Source organism: Haematobia irritans, chromosome 4, assembly GCF_050003625.1.
Source record: "Haematobia irritans isolate KBUSLIRL chromosome 4, ASM5000362v1, whole genome shotgun sequence".
Classification (NCBI taxonomy): Eukaryota; Metazoa; Arthropoda; class Insecta; order Diptera; family Muscidae; genus Haematobia; species Haematobia irritans.
In genome coordinates, this window is record NC_134400.1 from 159,668,982 (window position 1) to 159,682,064 (window position 13,083).

General features: G+C 35.4%; 1 protein-coding gene and 1 long non-coding RNA gene across 3 annotated transcripts in view; both read right to left on the reverse strand.

Moving 5' to 3' along the window:
• Nucleotides 1-624: 624 nt before the first annotated feature.
• On the reverse strand, nucleotides 625-1,509 carry LOC142236271 (uncharacterized). Its single transcript, XR_012721969.1, has 3 exons — nucleotides 1,191-1,509; nucleotides 1,021-1,126; nucleotides 625-955 (listed from the first exon to the last, which is right to left on the reverse strand). It is a non-coding gene; the product is annotated as an uncharacterized LOC142236271 (long non-coding RNA).
• A 10,169-nt stretch (nucleotides 1,510-11,678) lies between these two features.
• Chd64 (transgelin calponin-3) overlaps nucleotides 11,679-13,083 on the reverse strand; it is a 44,308-nt gene continuing 42,903 nt past the window's right edge. For both annotated transcript variants that reach the window (XM_075303520.1, XM_075303521.1), the window contains exon 4: nucleotides 11,679-12,614. In XM_075303520.1, coding sequence (XP_075159635.1) covers nucleotides 12,444-12,614 — 171 coding nt within the window. In that variant the 3' untranslated portion in view covers nucleotides 11,679-12,443. The remainder of the gene's footprint in view (nucleotides 12,615-13,083) is intronic.

Consider the following 13,083-nt stretch of genomic DNA (forward strand, 5'->3'; position numbering starts at 1 on the left):
ATTACAAGTACTCGTTACTGACTATTTTTTTGAGTACTCGTTACAATTAAATGAGTACTCAATATCTTCAATACAATCCAATGAAAAAATTGATTGAAACTGACAATACCCAATAAACACAAACGTTTGAAAAATGCTAAATTTCAACAATTTTTCAAACATTTTTTCAAAGTATTAGGGTAATATTCAAGTTGAGAAATTGTTGAGAAAATCGCGTTCTCAACAAAAAACAGACATTACCCTCAACAGTGAAATTCAACACATTAGCAATAATATCTCAAGTGTTATCCTCAAATTGAAATGCATCGCTACTCAATAATTTGTCAAACAATTTTCGATGCGAGTCAAATTCAAAATTAACATCGTTGCAAATACTTTTCAACTTAAATTTGTATGAATGATATCCACACTTCAAATTGAAAGTCAAAGCCAAAATTCTATGAATTTTGTATAATTTATTCATTTTCGTCAAAATAAAATATATAATAATGCACTACACTACATAATACACTACAATACCAATTGATAAATAATAATCTTATTAAACATATCAACAAATAAGAACAAAATAAAAACAAACAACAAAACTTTAAATATCTTAAACACTTTTGCATTGATAATTCGTTTTCCTTCCTTTTGGTGTCATAAAACAGCATTAAAATTTATTAACATGCGGGTAATTTGAAATTAGGAACGTACTGACCGCGTGTTAGAATTGATTTCCAGCAGAAGGAATTCACAAAATATCCATTTTAAACTGATAATAGCATATGAATTAAACTGACGATATGCTGCACATTTTCATCCAGAAGTTTTTTGATTTCAACAATTTGTTGTTTTTAACAATTTAACTTGTAATGTTTCTGGAAACTTTTTATTGTCGATAAGTCACTCATTTTTCATTGGTCAGCTTCTTAATGTTTGCAAGAATGTAGCATCCAAAGATTTTAGTTTTCTGCAAAGAGATTTAAATTTAGTGACTTCTCTAAAGTGTTGATTTAATTTTTCATATTGACGTACCAATTATTATAAACTATTTGAAGCAGTTCTAGTTAATTGTCCACCATTTTTTCATCGGTCAGCTTTTTAATGTTTTCAAGAACGTAGAATCCATAATTTTAGTTTTCTGCAAAGAGATATACATTTAGTGACTTCCATAAAGTTTTATTTCATTTTTTATTTTCACTTACCTATTTTTATAAACTATTTGGTTATTTGTCTAAAATTTTCCATTTTTTATTTCTTGCAATTGACCACGAACTTCGTTGCACAAATAAGTATGGAAAACCACATGGTTTTTTCGTTGCATTTTAGGGTAGTGTTTTGTCAAAGTTTTCTCATATTATCTTCAACACCTTTTCAAAGATTTCGTCAACATTTTGGCAAATGGGAAGTAATTCGCAAACAATTTGAAGATGTATTGAAGATGAGCTATTTCAAGTCAAGTTGAATTTATGTTGAAAATTATATTTACCCTCAAACTGAAAAATTGTTGCATTTGAAAAACGCTCATCCTGTGTTTATTGGGTATAATCAGTAAACAAGTATATACGGTCGTAAGTTCGGCCAGGGCGAATCTTATGTACCCTCCATCACGGATTGCGTAGCAACTTCTACAAAAGACTGTCATGATGTATCAACTTCCTAACATCATCTTCTAAATTGCAAGTTATTCCATACGTGGTATACATTGTCGACAAAAAACAAGTAAGGAAAGTCTGGCGGGGCCGACTATATTATATCCTGCACCACTTTGTAGATCCATATTTTGATACCATATCAAATCCGTAAAATGTGTTAGGTGCTATATACAAAGATTTTTGTCCCAAGTACATATATAAATAAATCTGATTCGATGTGGACTCAATTTATTAGGCTCGTACAAAAACTACAGACTTCAAAATCTGCAGACTTTAAGTAGACTAATGGTTAGGCTATGGTGGTGGCAGCGCGATGTATCAGGCTCACTTAGACAATTCAGTCCATTGTGATACCACATTGGTGAACTTGCTGTTAAGCTCAATGACAAGGGACCTCCGTTTTATAGCTTTATATATATATATATATATATATATATATATATATATATATATATATATATATATATATATATATATATATATATATATATATATATATATATATATATATATATATATATATATATATATATATATATATATATATATATATATATATATATATATATATATATATATATATATATATATATATATATATATATATATATATATATATATATATATATATATATATATATATATATATATATATATATATATATATATATATATATATATATATATTTATATATATATATTGATGTGTTATTATACAATTACAAGGTAATTTATTCTCTTCACAATTACACTAAAAAATTACACTTACTTTGAATTTGAAATATTGAACGTAATTTAGGAAAAGCCGGTCAAAAAATTGACTTTCAAAGTTGTTACGCCGTTTATCAGTGATGTCAACTCCTGAAATGCAAAAAGCACCAAATTTTTATTATAAGATGGATCCTTCTTCTTAACTCTTTGGAAAGAAGAAAATATTATTAAAAAATACATAAAATGTCGTGTTTTAAATTTTTTTTATTAAAGTAACGAGTACTCAATTCAAAAGTATAGAGTAGTCAAAAATAATCAAAATTCCCAACACTAGTATATGACAAAACTAACTAAATGTATAAAGTACAAATTCGATGCTATTGGGAAATTTCGTCGTTGAAACAAGTCGTCTGATCCAGTGTTACCATGCCCAATAATCCAAGCCCTTGAGAAATGCTTATATTCAAATCAGTTTCAAATAATTTTTTGATAGAATTAGCTTAGAATTAAATCTGAAATTTTTGTATGAAAGCTTTTCATTCAGTAGATCTACAAGAAATCCTCAATTTTTTATTCCTCTTTTGAGGAATTCTGTTTACATGAGGTCTTTTGTTGTCAAAATATAATCGTCTTCATAAATATATTTGTACTTTTAATTTAGTGTTTTGGGGAAAACCCGAACTTAGTACTTACCTTAACGCGGGGTTGGACACACATTTTCCTGGAAATCAGACGGTTGAACCATGTTCTGGCGGTGCCACTGGGGCTCAGCGGTCGTTTCCTATCGACGAAATTGTATCGGAATCTAGAATAAAATGGGCGTTAAATAGCTTTGGACCACTCAAATCCCCCGGACCTGATGGAATTACTCCGGCGGAGTTACAAGCAGTGACTGACAGAATCATCCCCTGGTTGTCGGCGATATATATAGGATGTATCAACTTACGCAATCAACTTATCATATATCCCAGGAAAGTGGAGGGAAACAAAAGTCGTTTTCATACCTAAAGCGGGAAAAGCCTCTCACTCGAGGGCGAAGGATTTCCGACCAACCAACTTATCCTCATTCCTACTTAGGACTCTAGAGAGGATGGTAGACATTTATCTTAGAACTAGCGTCGATTCAAGTTTGCTCTCGAAACGACAGCATGCATACTCGAAGGGCAGGTCTATTGAGACCGCTTTGCATGAACTAGTCAGCTTTATCGAAAGCTCACTATCTGTCAATGAATACACAATCGTGGCGTTTCTAGACATCGAGGGGGCATTCAATAACGTCGTAACGTTGATCCAGGTATACTTAGGCTGCTAGACGAACTGCTAATGAGGAGACGTATTTCAGCCACACTAGATCAAGCAAACATGCAAAGGTATGTGAACAGAGGCACTCCCCAAGTAGGAGTTCTATCACCTCTTCTTTGGAATGTTGCTATAAACAACCTTCTGGTTTTCCTAGAAAAATAAAGAATAAAAGTGGTGGCATACGCAGACGATGTGCCTCTATCAGTCAGGGGAATATTCCCATCCACAATAATATATTTTTTACAGAGAACCCTCCGGATGACTCAGAAATGGGCGAAAGAGAATGGTCTTGGAGTAAATCCTGCAAATACAGAACTAGTCATGTACTGCAAAGATCGCAAAAAATGTCATGCTGCATCTATTGCCTTTAGACATTTTGGCCAAACAGTCAGCTGCAACAACGGCTGTGCGAGCTATCGCTGTGGTCGGAAAAAAGTTACGGTCACAGTTCGGTCCTCAAAATAATGCCAGATGTGCCTAACGTAGTGGATTATACTTTGGCGAGACTTCGACAAAAAGTGGTGCACACAGGCCCCGGGTAATAAACGATATATAGATTTTGAGACTGATGGCTCCAAATTGGATGGACAAGTGGGGTTCGGAGTATATTCTAAAGATCTGGAACTTCGAATAGCGAAAAGATTACCTAATCACTGTAGAGTTTTTCAGGCTGAAATATTAGCAATAAGAGAGGTGGCGAATTGGCTGAGAAGTAATGTTCCAAAATATGTTGGCATTAATATATACTCAGACAGTCAACCTGCAATAAAATCCTTGGACTCTGTGTCCCTTAACTCGAAAACGGCCATCGACAGCCGCAAATCTCTCAATGAGATGGCTGAGCAGCACAATATTCACCTATTATGGGTGCCTAGCCATAGGAACATACCGGGGAACTGCGAAGCGGATGAGTTGGCAAGGCTAGGGACTACCTTACATATTCCAGGGGAACTAGAATCTGTTGGTATGCCCCTGGCTACCTGCAAGCTCATACTGCGTGAGAAGGCTGTTATGATGGCAAATGTTCGATGGGAGAATTGCAAGGGTTGTAACGACACGAAGCAAATATGACCCCATTTAAACTGTTGTGATCTTATATTTGAAAATAAAAAGCCACTTGATTGATTTTTGTAAATTGATAGAGTTTTATTTAACAAATTAAATTATGAGATGCGAGTGGTCACTAACGCTAACCGTGTAAAGTTAATACAAGATAAAAAGAGAATGAAGCTTTTTGCTTCTAGAAAAGCGCGTAGAACTAGACTGAATGTTCCGAGTTGCCATATGAGCAAAAACGTATGTAAATGCCATATCGGTTATATAACTTGTAGGGTAGCCCCTAACATCTCCCCCCTTAAGATGCCTACGGCGATCTAGAGGCAGTTTCCACTGGATGTCTTCGAGCAGTGATCCGCTTAGGGTGGAAAATTGGTGACGTTGGAGGCGTTGTAAATTCTTCATTAGACGGTGGTGGTGAAATGTTGAATGCCTCAAGTAATAGATCCAATGGCAAGTTCGAATTATCATCTGACTCATTCTGATGCTTTGAACTTCTCGGTCGTAATTGGTCAGTATGAGCTCTTACCAAGATGTTGCGATCTCCAACTTGAATAAGCGTGTTGTAAACAACGTTTCCAACTTTTTCGATTATTTCGCCAGGAACCCAATTCCATTTATTACCTCGGAAGTTCTTGGCGAATACGAGATCTCCGCGTTGAAATGATCTATTCTTAGTCCCGTGTCTTTGATTGTACTGTTCTTGCATTTTTACATTTATTTCTGAAGTTACAGTAGGTGGTTTTGACATTAGATCAAAGACTGTGCGCATTTTTCTGCCTATGAACGATTCTGCCGGGCTTAGTCCGTTTGGTGAATTCGGGTTTGGTGTTGAGCGGTAGACATGTAAAAATGTTTGTAGTGCTTCAGAGGCCGTCTCCTCCCCTTCTGATTTTTTTAAAGCTCTTTTGAGAGTGTCTACGAATCTTTCCGCCTGACCGTTAGAACTTGGATGAAATCTCACAGTTCTAGTGTGTTTTATACCTCGATGGGTACACCAATCCTCGAATTGTGCAGAACAGAATTGTGTGCCGTTGTCCGACACCAGTTGTTCGGGATTTCCGAATTGAGCGCAAAATGTATTGAGCATTTTTATTGTTGCTGTTGAAGTAATCGAAGTTGTCTCGCAGATTGTCGGGTATTTTGAAAATGAATCCACGATGATTAGATAATAAACTCCATTGACTGGGCCTGCATAGTCTATGTGGATACGTTCTAATGGACGTGCTGTATTTGGCCACGGACACAGATTTGTCTTGACAGGACTCTTTGCGTTGACTTGACAGCTATTGCAGTTTCGACTGTAGCCCTCGATGTCCTTGTCTATTCTTGGCCAATAGACGTAGCTTCTAGCTATAGCCTTACTTCTCTCTGCTGCTATGTGCCCTCTATGCAACTGCTTTAGAACGCGTTGTCTGAATACTTGTGGTATTATAATTCTAGAATTGAATAAGAGACAATCTTCTGTTTTTGATATAGAATCCTTTCGATTATAATATGGTAGAATGTCTGAATCGATTTGTCTTTGATTTTCAGGCCAGCTACTTTCAACATATGTCTTGACTCTTTGAAGAATTTCGTCGTTCTTAGTAGCTTGGACGATTGATTTGAAATCGATTGGTAATGTTGACATTGCTTCATTGATATCGCATTGAATGTCGTCTTCAAGCGATATTGATGCCACTATGTAGTCGTCTGTCGGCTTCTCGTGATTGCTTATTAAACGAGATAAAACGTCGGCGTGCCCAAAATCGTTTGTGTTGGTGTACTTTATTTCGAAATCATAGGTGAGAAGGATGAGAGCCCACCTTTGCAAGCGATTTGCGGTGTACACTGGTATACCTTTTTTGGAGCCGAAGATAGCCAACAATGGTTTGTGGTCTGTGTGAAGGGTGAATTTTCTTCCAAATAACATCTTATGGAAGCGCTGGACGGCGAATATCAATGCTAACCCTTCCTTTTCGATTTGGCTGTAATTTTTCTCAGGTTCTGTGAGAGCTCGTGATACGTGGTATACTGCTTTGATGTTATTGTCTGAAAAAGTATGATATATCACAGCGCCTATGCCGTGCGATGAAGCATCAGCTGCTACATGTATGGGAAGATTTGGATTATAGTGGGTCAGTAACAGATCCGAACTCAAGATGCGTTTGAATTCATCCAAACTGTTTTGACATTGTGCTGACCACTGAAATGTTTTGTCCTTCTTTAAAAGGTCGTCAAGAGGCTTTCGAAGCTTCCGCATGTTGTTGACGTATTTCCCATAATGATTAATCGAGCCTAGTAGTGATCTCACTTCTGATATGTTTTGTGGCACTTTGAGATCTTGTATGGCACGAATCTTTTCAGGATCTGGGCGTATGCCTGACTTGTCAATTACTTGGCCCAAGTACTTGATGCTGGTCTTGAAAAATTGGCATTTTTCGAACTTAAGTCGAAAACCATATTCCTGTAGTCTCTGTAATAAAAGATCTAAATTGAATTCGTGTTCTGATATGGATTTACTTGCGAGTATAATATCGTCGATATAAGCTCTGGAACCATTAATGCCTGTACATAATTGATCCATTATGCGTTGAAAAGCTCCGGGCGCGGATTTGACACCTGGAGTGAGGCGGTTGAAGCGATAAAGACCTTTATGTGTATTGATCGTGAGGAGGTCCTTACTTTCATCGTCTACTTCGACCTGGAGGTATGCGTCTGAGAGATCCAAATGACTGAAGATGGTACAATCGTGACATTCGGCGAAGATTTCCTCGGGTGTTGGAAGAGGGTATTGATTTGGTTCGACTATACTGTTCAACCCAGTTGAATAATCGGCGCAAATGCGTATCTTTCCGTTTCTTCTGCTTACCACGATTGGCGCTGCATATCGAGATGAATCTACGGGTGTTATTATTCCCGCATTTTGTAGTCTGTCCAATTCGCATTCAATATCCCCCCTTACTGCGTAAGGTACTGGTCGCTTAGGGATATAAACTTCCTTGGAACCTGGCAAAAGTTTGATGTGCACTTGGGTCTTTGTGCAAAGTCCCATATTGTTGTTGTCGAAAACTTTTTGATACTTGCTCTTGAGTGATGAAATATCCTCGTTTGAAATTATACGATGACACCATGCTGAGATTGGTGTATCCCACAGATTAAAAGCTTCGATCCAGTCTATGCCCATAATATTGAGATTTTCAATGTCTGAAATATAACAAGACAAATCCAAAGTTTTCTTCTTGATTTTTACATTGCACTCGAATTTTGCAATGATGTTGATTTTGTTCGTGTTAACATCTGTAGCGATATCATCTGTTTTGTAGGCGGCAGGCTTGCCAATATTTTCCCACGTATTTTGAGATATTATCGATATGTCAGATGCGGTATCGATCTGTAATCGTACCGAATGTCCATTGACGCTGATATCGATAAATTTTCGAGACTGTTTGAATTGTAACCGTTTTGTAGAAAAAACTGCCTTGGTATGGTAACTCCCTTTTGTGCTTGCTCGCTGCTTACCGCTGTTGTTCGCTTGCTTGCCCCGTTTTGCACTGTCGCAGTAGTAGTCTTTGTGACCAATTTGTTGACACTTGGCACATTTATGCTTGATGAAGGGACAGAATTTTGAAAAATGTAGCTCACCACATAACCAACAGGGTGTTTTCGGAAGTTTTGAAGAGTTGTTCTTCATTGCTGATTTGTTTACTGCGCACACAGCTTTCTCTTGTTGTGAAATGAGAGTGTTGTCTGTTTTGAGATCCAGAAGTCGTTGTGTTTCATCTACAAGATTGTCGAGATTCGTGGTGTCTTTAGCTTCATCCAGAATTTTTAATAATCTTAGACGGATGTCGTTGTCTTTGCTGGATTTCAGTCCCAGGACGAAGATGAGACACTTGAACTGGTCAACTTGCATGTCCCTGAGACGAAAAAGTTCACACTGGAGGTTGACTCGTCCAGCATATTCTTTGAAATCTTCACCCTCGGATTTCGACATTTGTAAACACTTGTAACGTTGCGACACTTCTGTCTCCACCTTCCCAAATAGTTTATTTAATTTTTCTATGGTGTCCTTTAAGGTCATCCCTGATGGCTTCTGTGGCAAAATGTAGTTTCCAAACCTTTCATGAACGTGGTTGGACATTTTCCTCCACAGGAGTGCTACCTTATCGTGATCTTCGAGAGTGACTGCCTCCTTCTCGAAAACGTGGACGTATCTGTTATACCATGATTGAAAAATTAAACCGCTTTCTGGTTCGTACACAAAATCCGTCATCGAATGAGCCAGCGACTCCATCAATGCTGCCTTTGATGTTTCTGGAGCGTCATTTGTCGAATTTGTATTTTGTGCTTGTATGAGTAGCGTTAGCTGCTTGAGGAGTTGCGTCTGTTGGTTCATTGTTGCCTGTTGATCGGCCAACAATTTCACAATTGTATCGTCGGACACTGATGCGTCTTCCATCATGATTATTGCAACACCAAAAACTTGTGAATTCACTCGACTTTCCTCGTCGCCACTTTTGTTGTGATCTTATATTTGAAAATAAAAAGCCACTTGATTGATTTTTGTAAATTGATAGAGTTTTATTTAACAAATTAAATTATGAGATGCGAGTGGTCACTAACGCTAACCGTGTAAAGTTAATACAAGATAAAAAGAGAATGAAGCTTTTTGCTTCTAGAAAAGCGCGTAGAACTAGACTGAATGTTCCGAGTTGCCATATGAGCAAAAACGTATGTAAATGCCATATCGGTTATATAACTTGTAGGGTAGCCCCTAACATAAACTTAAACCGCACACTAGAAATGCTAGTGTTCTGGAGACGTCGGATATCACACCTGATATCTGCTATAACGGGTCGCTGCCTGATAGGCGATTTTGCAAAAACTATTGGCGCGAAGTATAATGGCTATTGTATGAGCCTCTTGTGTGAGTGTCCTGCATTTTGTGTAAGGCGTAAGCGAATTTTAGGGGCATATAGCTTTAGATTACTGGCGGACCTGGAAAACGTTAACTTAAGCAGTCTGTTAATGGTTCTGGAACAATCTGGTGGGTTCAACAGAAGAAAATAATCGAGAAGGTTCAGCGGTTAAAACTAGAATCACAATGGACTGAATAGTCTAAGTGAGCCTGAATCATAATCGGGCTGCCACCTAACCTAACACGGGGTTATTTACTAGTTATTTATACATTTTTTGCTCTACTACTTGAATTATTTCAGTGTATTAGATTTGGGAAATCGGTTGTGATGTGTATTTATTTAGTTCTAAGGATTTCAATTTCAAAGTTTTTTTTTTTATTCTGAAGCCTATGGTTAGGATTTATCACTGTGTAAAACTGAGTACTATGTTCAGTTTTCAAGTTGAAAACCCGCTTATTTTCACGGTAACTTTTTTAAATTAATTAAATTATAAATACAAAATGGTTCACAATCAATTCCTTAGATCTTTTCAATTCATTATTTCACAAGCCTTTTTAAAAAAGTAATCGTCTTCATATAGATTTGTACACTTTTAATTTAGTGTTTTGGTGAAAAATACGAACATAGTACTCACCTTAATACGCTATGTGGGCCACTAGGCATTTGTATTATATTGAATGAATAAATAAAATAACAAATTAATAAAAAAATCGCTCTCACGATATTTCTTAGTACAAAGTTCTGCGAAAAACGAATATCATTTATCACCGTGAATAGTGTGCCAAGCACAGGGTTGTTAACTTATTTTGTTCGAAAAAGCCCGAAGGAAAGATTTCGCAGATATTCCGACAAATGTTTTTTATATGGAGTATAACAGTATTTCGTACGAGGTCTTAGTACTAGGCATATGCCCGAACTAGTACTAAGCAATAACCCTGCCATCATTTTTTGATTTTGACGGCACTTCTGAGAATCCCCACCACGTCGAAAACAGTCGTATACGATATCAAAAACTCGTCGCAAAAGTGGCGTCACTTTGAGAAGTTGTACCACGCCAAGTTACTACAAAAGGAGCCCCTTCAAACTATTAGAAAAAGTGAATTTTAAGATGGTTGTAAAAGAATCATTGTGGTCAAGTAAAATACTATTGTTTAGATGTTTATTAATGTGAATAAAAATTTATAAATTATTCCAGATATAACATTTACACGAATAAAAACACATTGCATTAAAAAAGGAATTATGTTGATTTTTAAGTTAAAATTCTGCTATATTCGGCTGATGCTCCAGCATCTATCAGTATTTATTCTTGATGGAGACAGCGCGTCTGGAAAAAATATCTGAAAAACTATCACTTTATTCCTTTTGGAAAGTCGAAAATTGTTCACCAATATACGAAATTAAGCGCAAAAATTAAGTGCTAAAAACATAGTAATTACGCTTAAAATTGTGAAAGGTATATGGTAAACAATTTTCGACTTTCCAAATGGAATAAAGTGATAGTTTCAATTTTATCTCTATTGTTTTTTTACATTTCTGTTGTTTTTCTATTCTATTATTTTTTGCGACATTTCATGTCCAAAATTTTAATTTTGACTTTAAACAGCCAATTAGCGTATTTTCTAAGACTAGGTCCGTCGCAAGAGGAAAAAAATTGATGGAGGATTCCAGGGTGCTCTTAAAAAGAGATGTTTGTGGAACAACATCAAATTATTTTGCTGCGTATGGATCCAAGTTTACTCAATGTTCAATATATCTGCCAGCTTTTTTAAACCCGTAAATTTTCTCAACTGTTAAACTTTTTTGTTGATTCTTTGCAATAATAAATAGCCGATGAATTTTATCAATATCTCTAAAATATCGTAATGACAATAATTTAATATTGATAGGTCCCCACCTTTTGATGTTTTTTTCGGTTCGGCATTGATAAAAAATACACCATATATACAAATATATAGTTTAAAAAATGCTCCAAATTCTGTGCTTCAGTCTTTCATAGATTTTTACCTTCCTTTTTCACCAAACTAAAATGGCCCACTTTTTTGTTTAGTAAATAACAAATTACTTGAGTGTGTATATATATTTAAAAATCGTCTCCAAATTTTTATTTCGAAAATATGCAGGTATTAAATGACAAATACAAAATAAGTTAATGGAATATAAACGCTTGGCCAAATATTTTATATTAATGGGGGAAGAGAAGGTGAGTGACTTTTTCTTTTTAAGATAATGCTTTTGAAATGATTCTATACCAAACACATATCATTATTTTTTGCATTTAATAAGTGTCACTATATGGTTTTAAACTAAAATGGCACATTTTAATATTTCCGAATACACGCACACACAAAAATATGTACACATATACTTTCTTGTCATGTGAGGAGATTGTACGTGCAAATTTTATTATACGCTTATAGGTATAACAGTAATAAATAGGTAGTTGATTGATTGTCAAAGATAAGTTGGTTTTTAAGGCTGTCCATGTGAATCTAATAGTAATCTCTAGTGCCAATTAAAGTCCATGTGGTGCATGAAATAAAAACTCAAAAATGAATTTATGTATGTGTAAAAAGTTTCAACTTTCTGTATTATTCTCTATATACTCTTAGCATACAAAAGGTTTTGTATGGGGCCTCAAAAATATTTTTTTATAATTTTTGGGTTCAATTATATAAATTAGAAAATAAACATTTTTTGTTGTGGAATGCAAAAATAATAATAGTAATAATAGATTAATACAAAAGGAATGATCCTATGGAATGTCTTAACATGTTATAACAAGACGAGCTGTTTTGGGATTTTTTTTTTTAATATAGAAGGAAGTGAATTACATATGTCTGGTGTTGCCAAAATTAATGCCCGACTGGTTCGCACCTTTGTTGGAACCGTATTGGAGGGAAATAACATTTTGTCCGGCACGCAATTGTTCTTCCGAGAAATTGCGAACGTTTTTGTCGGCTTCTTTGGGTCCAATCGAGGGTTTTCCGAAATTGTGGGCCTGTTAAAAGAAAAGTATATATTTTTAATCACACAAGATCAACAATTTCAAATCAATTAAGTAATCAAGCATTTAGCTATTTTCCCGCTAGATTTGGCTTTTTTTAAGTCTTTAGCGGGGAAAAAATGCATTTAACTTTTAGTTTTTTTCTGGATTGTTTTCATGACCGTTTTAGCTATTTTTAGCTTTTTTATTTTCGACATGTTTCTATTGAAATATGGATAAAACGGCGTTTTTATCAAAGCCATGATGCTCAATTGTAATAATGATTTCCGCCATTATGCGGGGAATTTTTGCAGCAAATACCCCTTGTTGTAAAGTTTTTTTCCTCATATTCATAACAGTTAACGTAAACTTTAAATCTACTATTACCATGCAAATTCCTTAGATAAACTGTCAGTAAATTATTAGGATTATTAGCATTTGACTCGTTTATGGTGTCCTTATTATGTTATTATAATATTCTCAA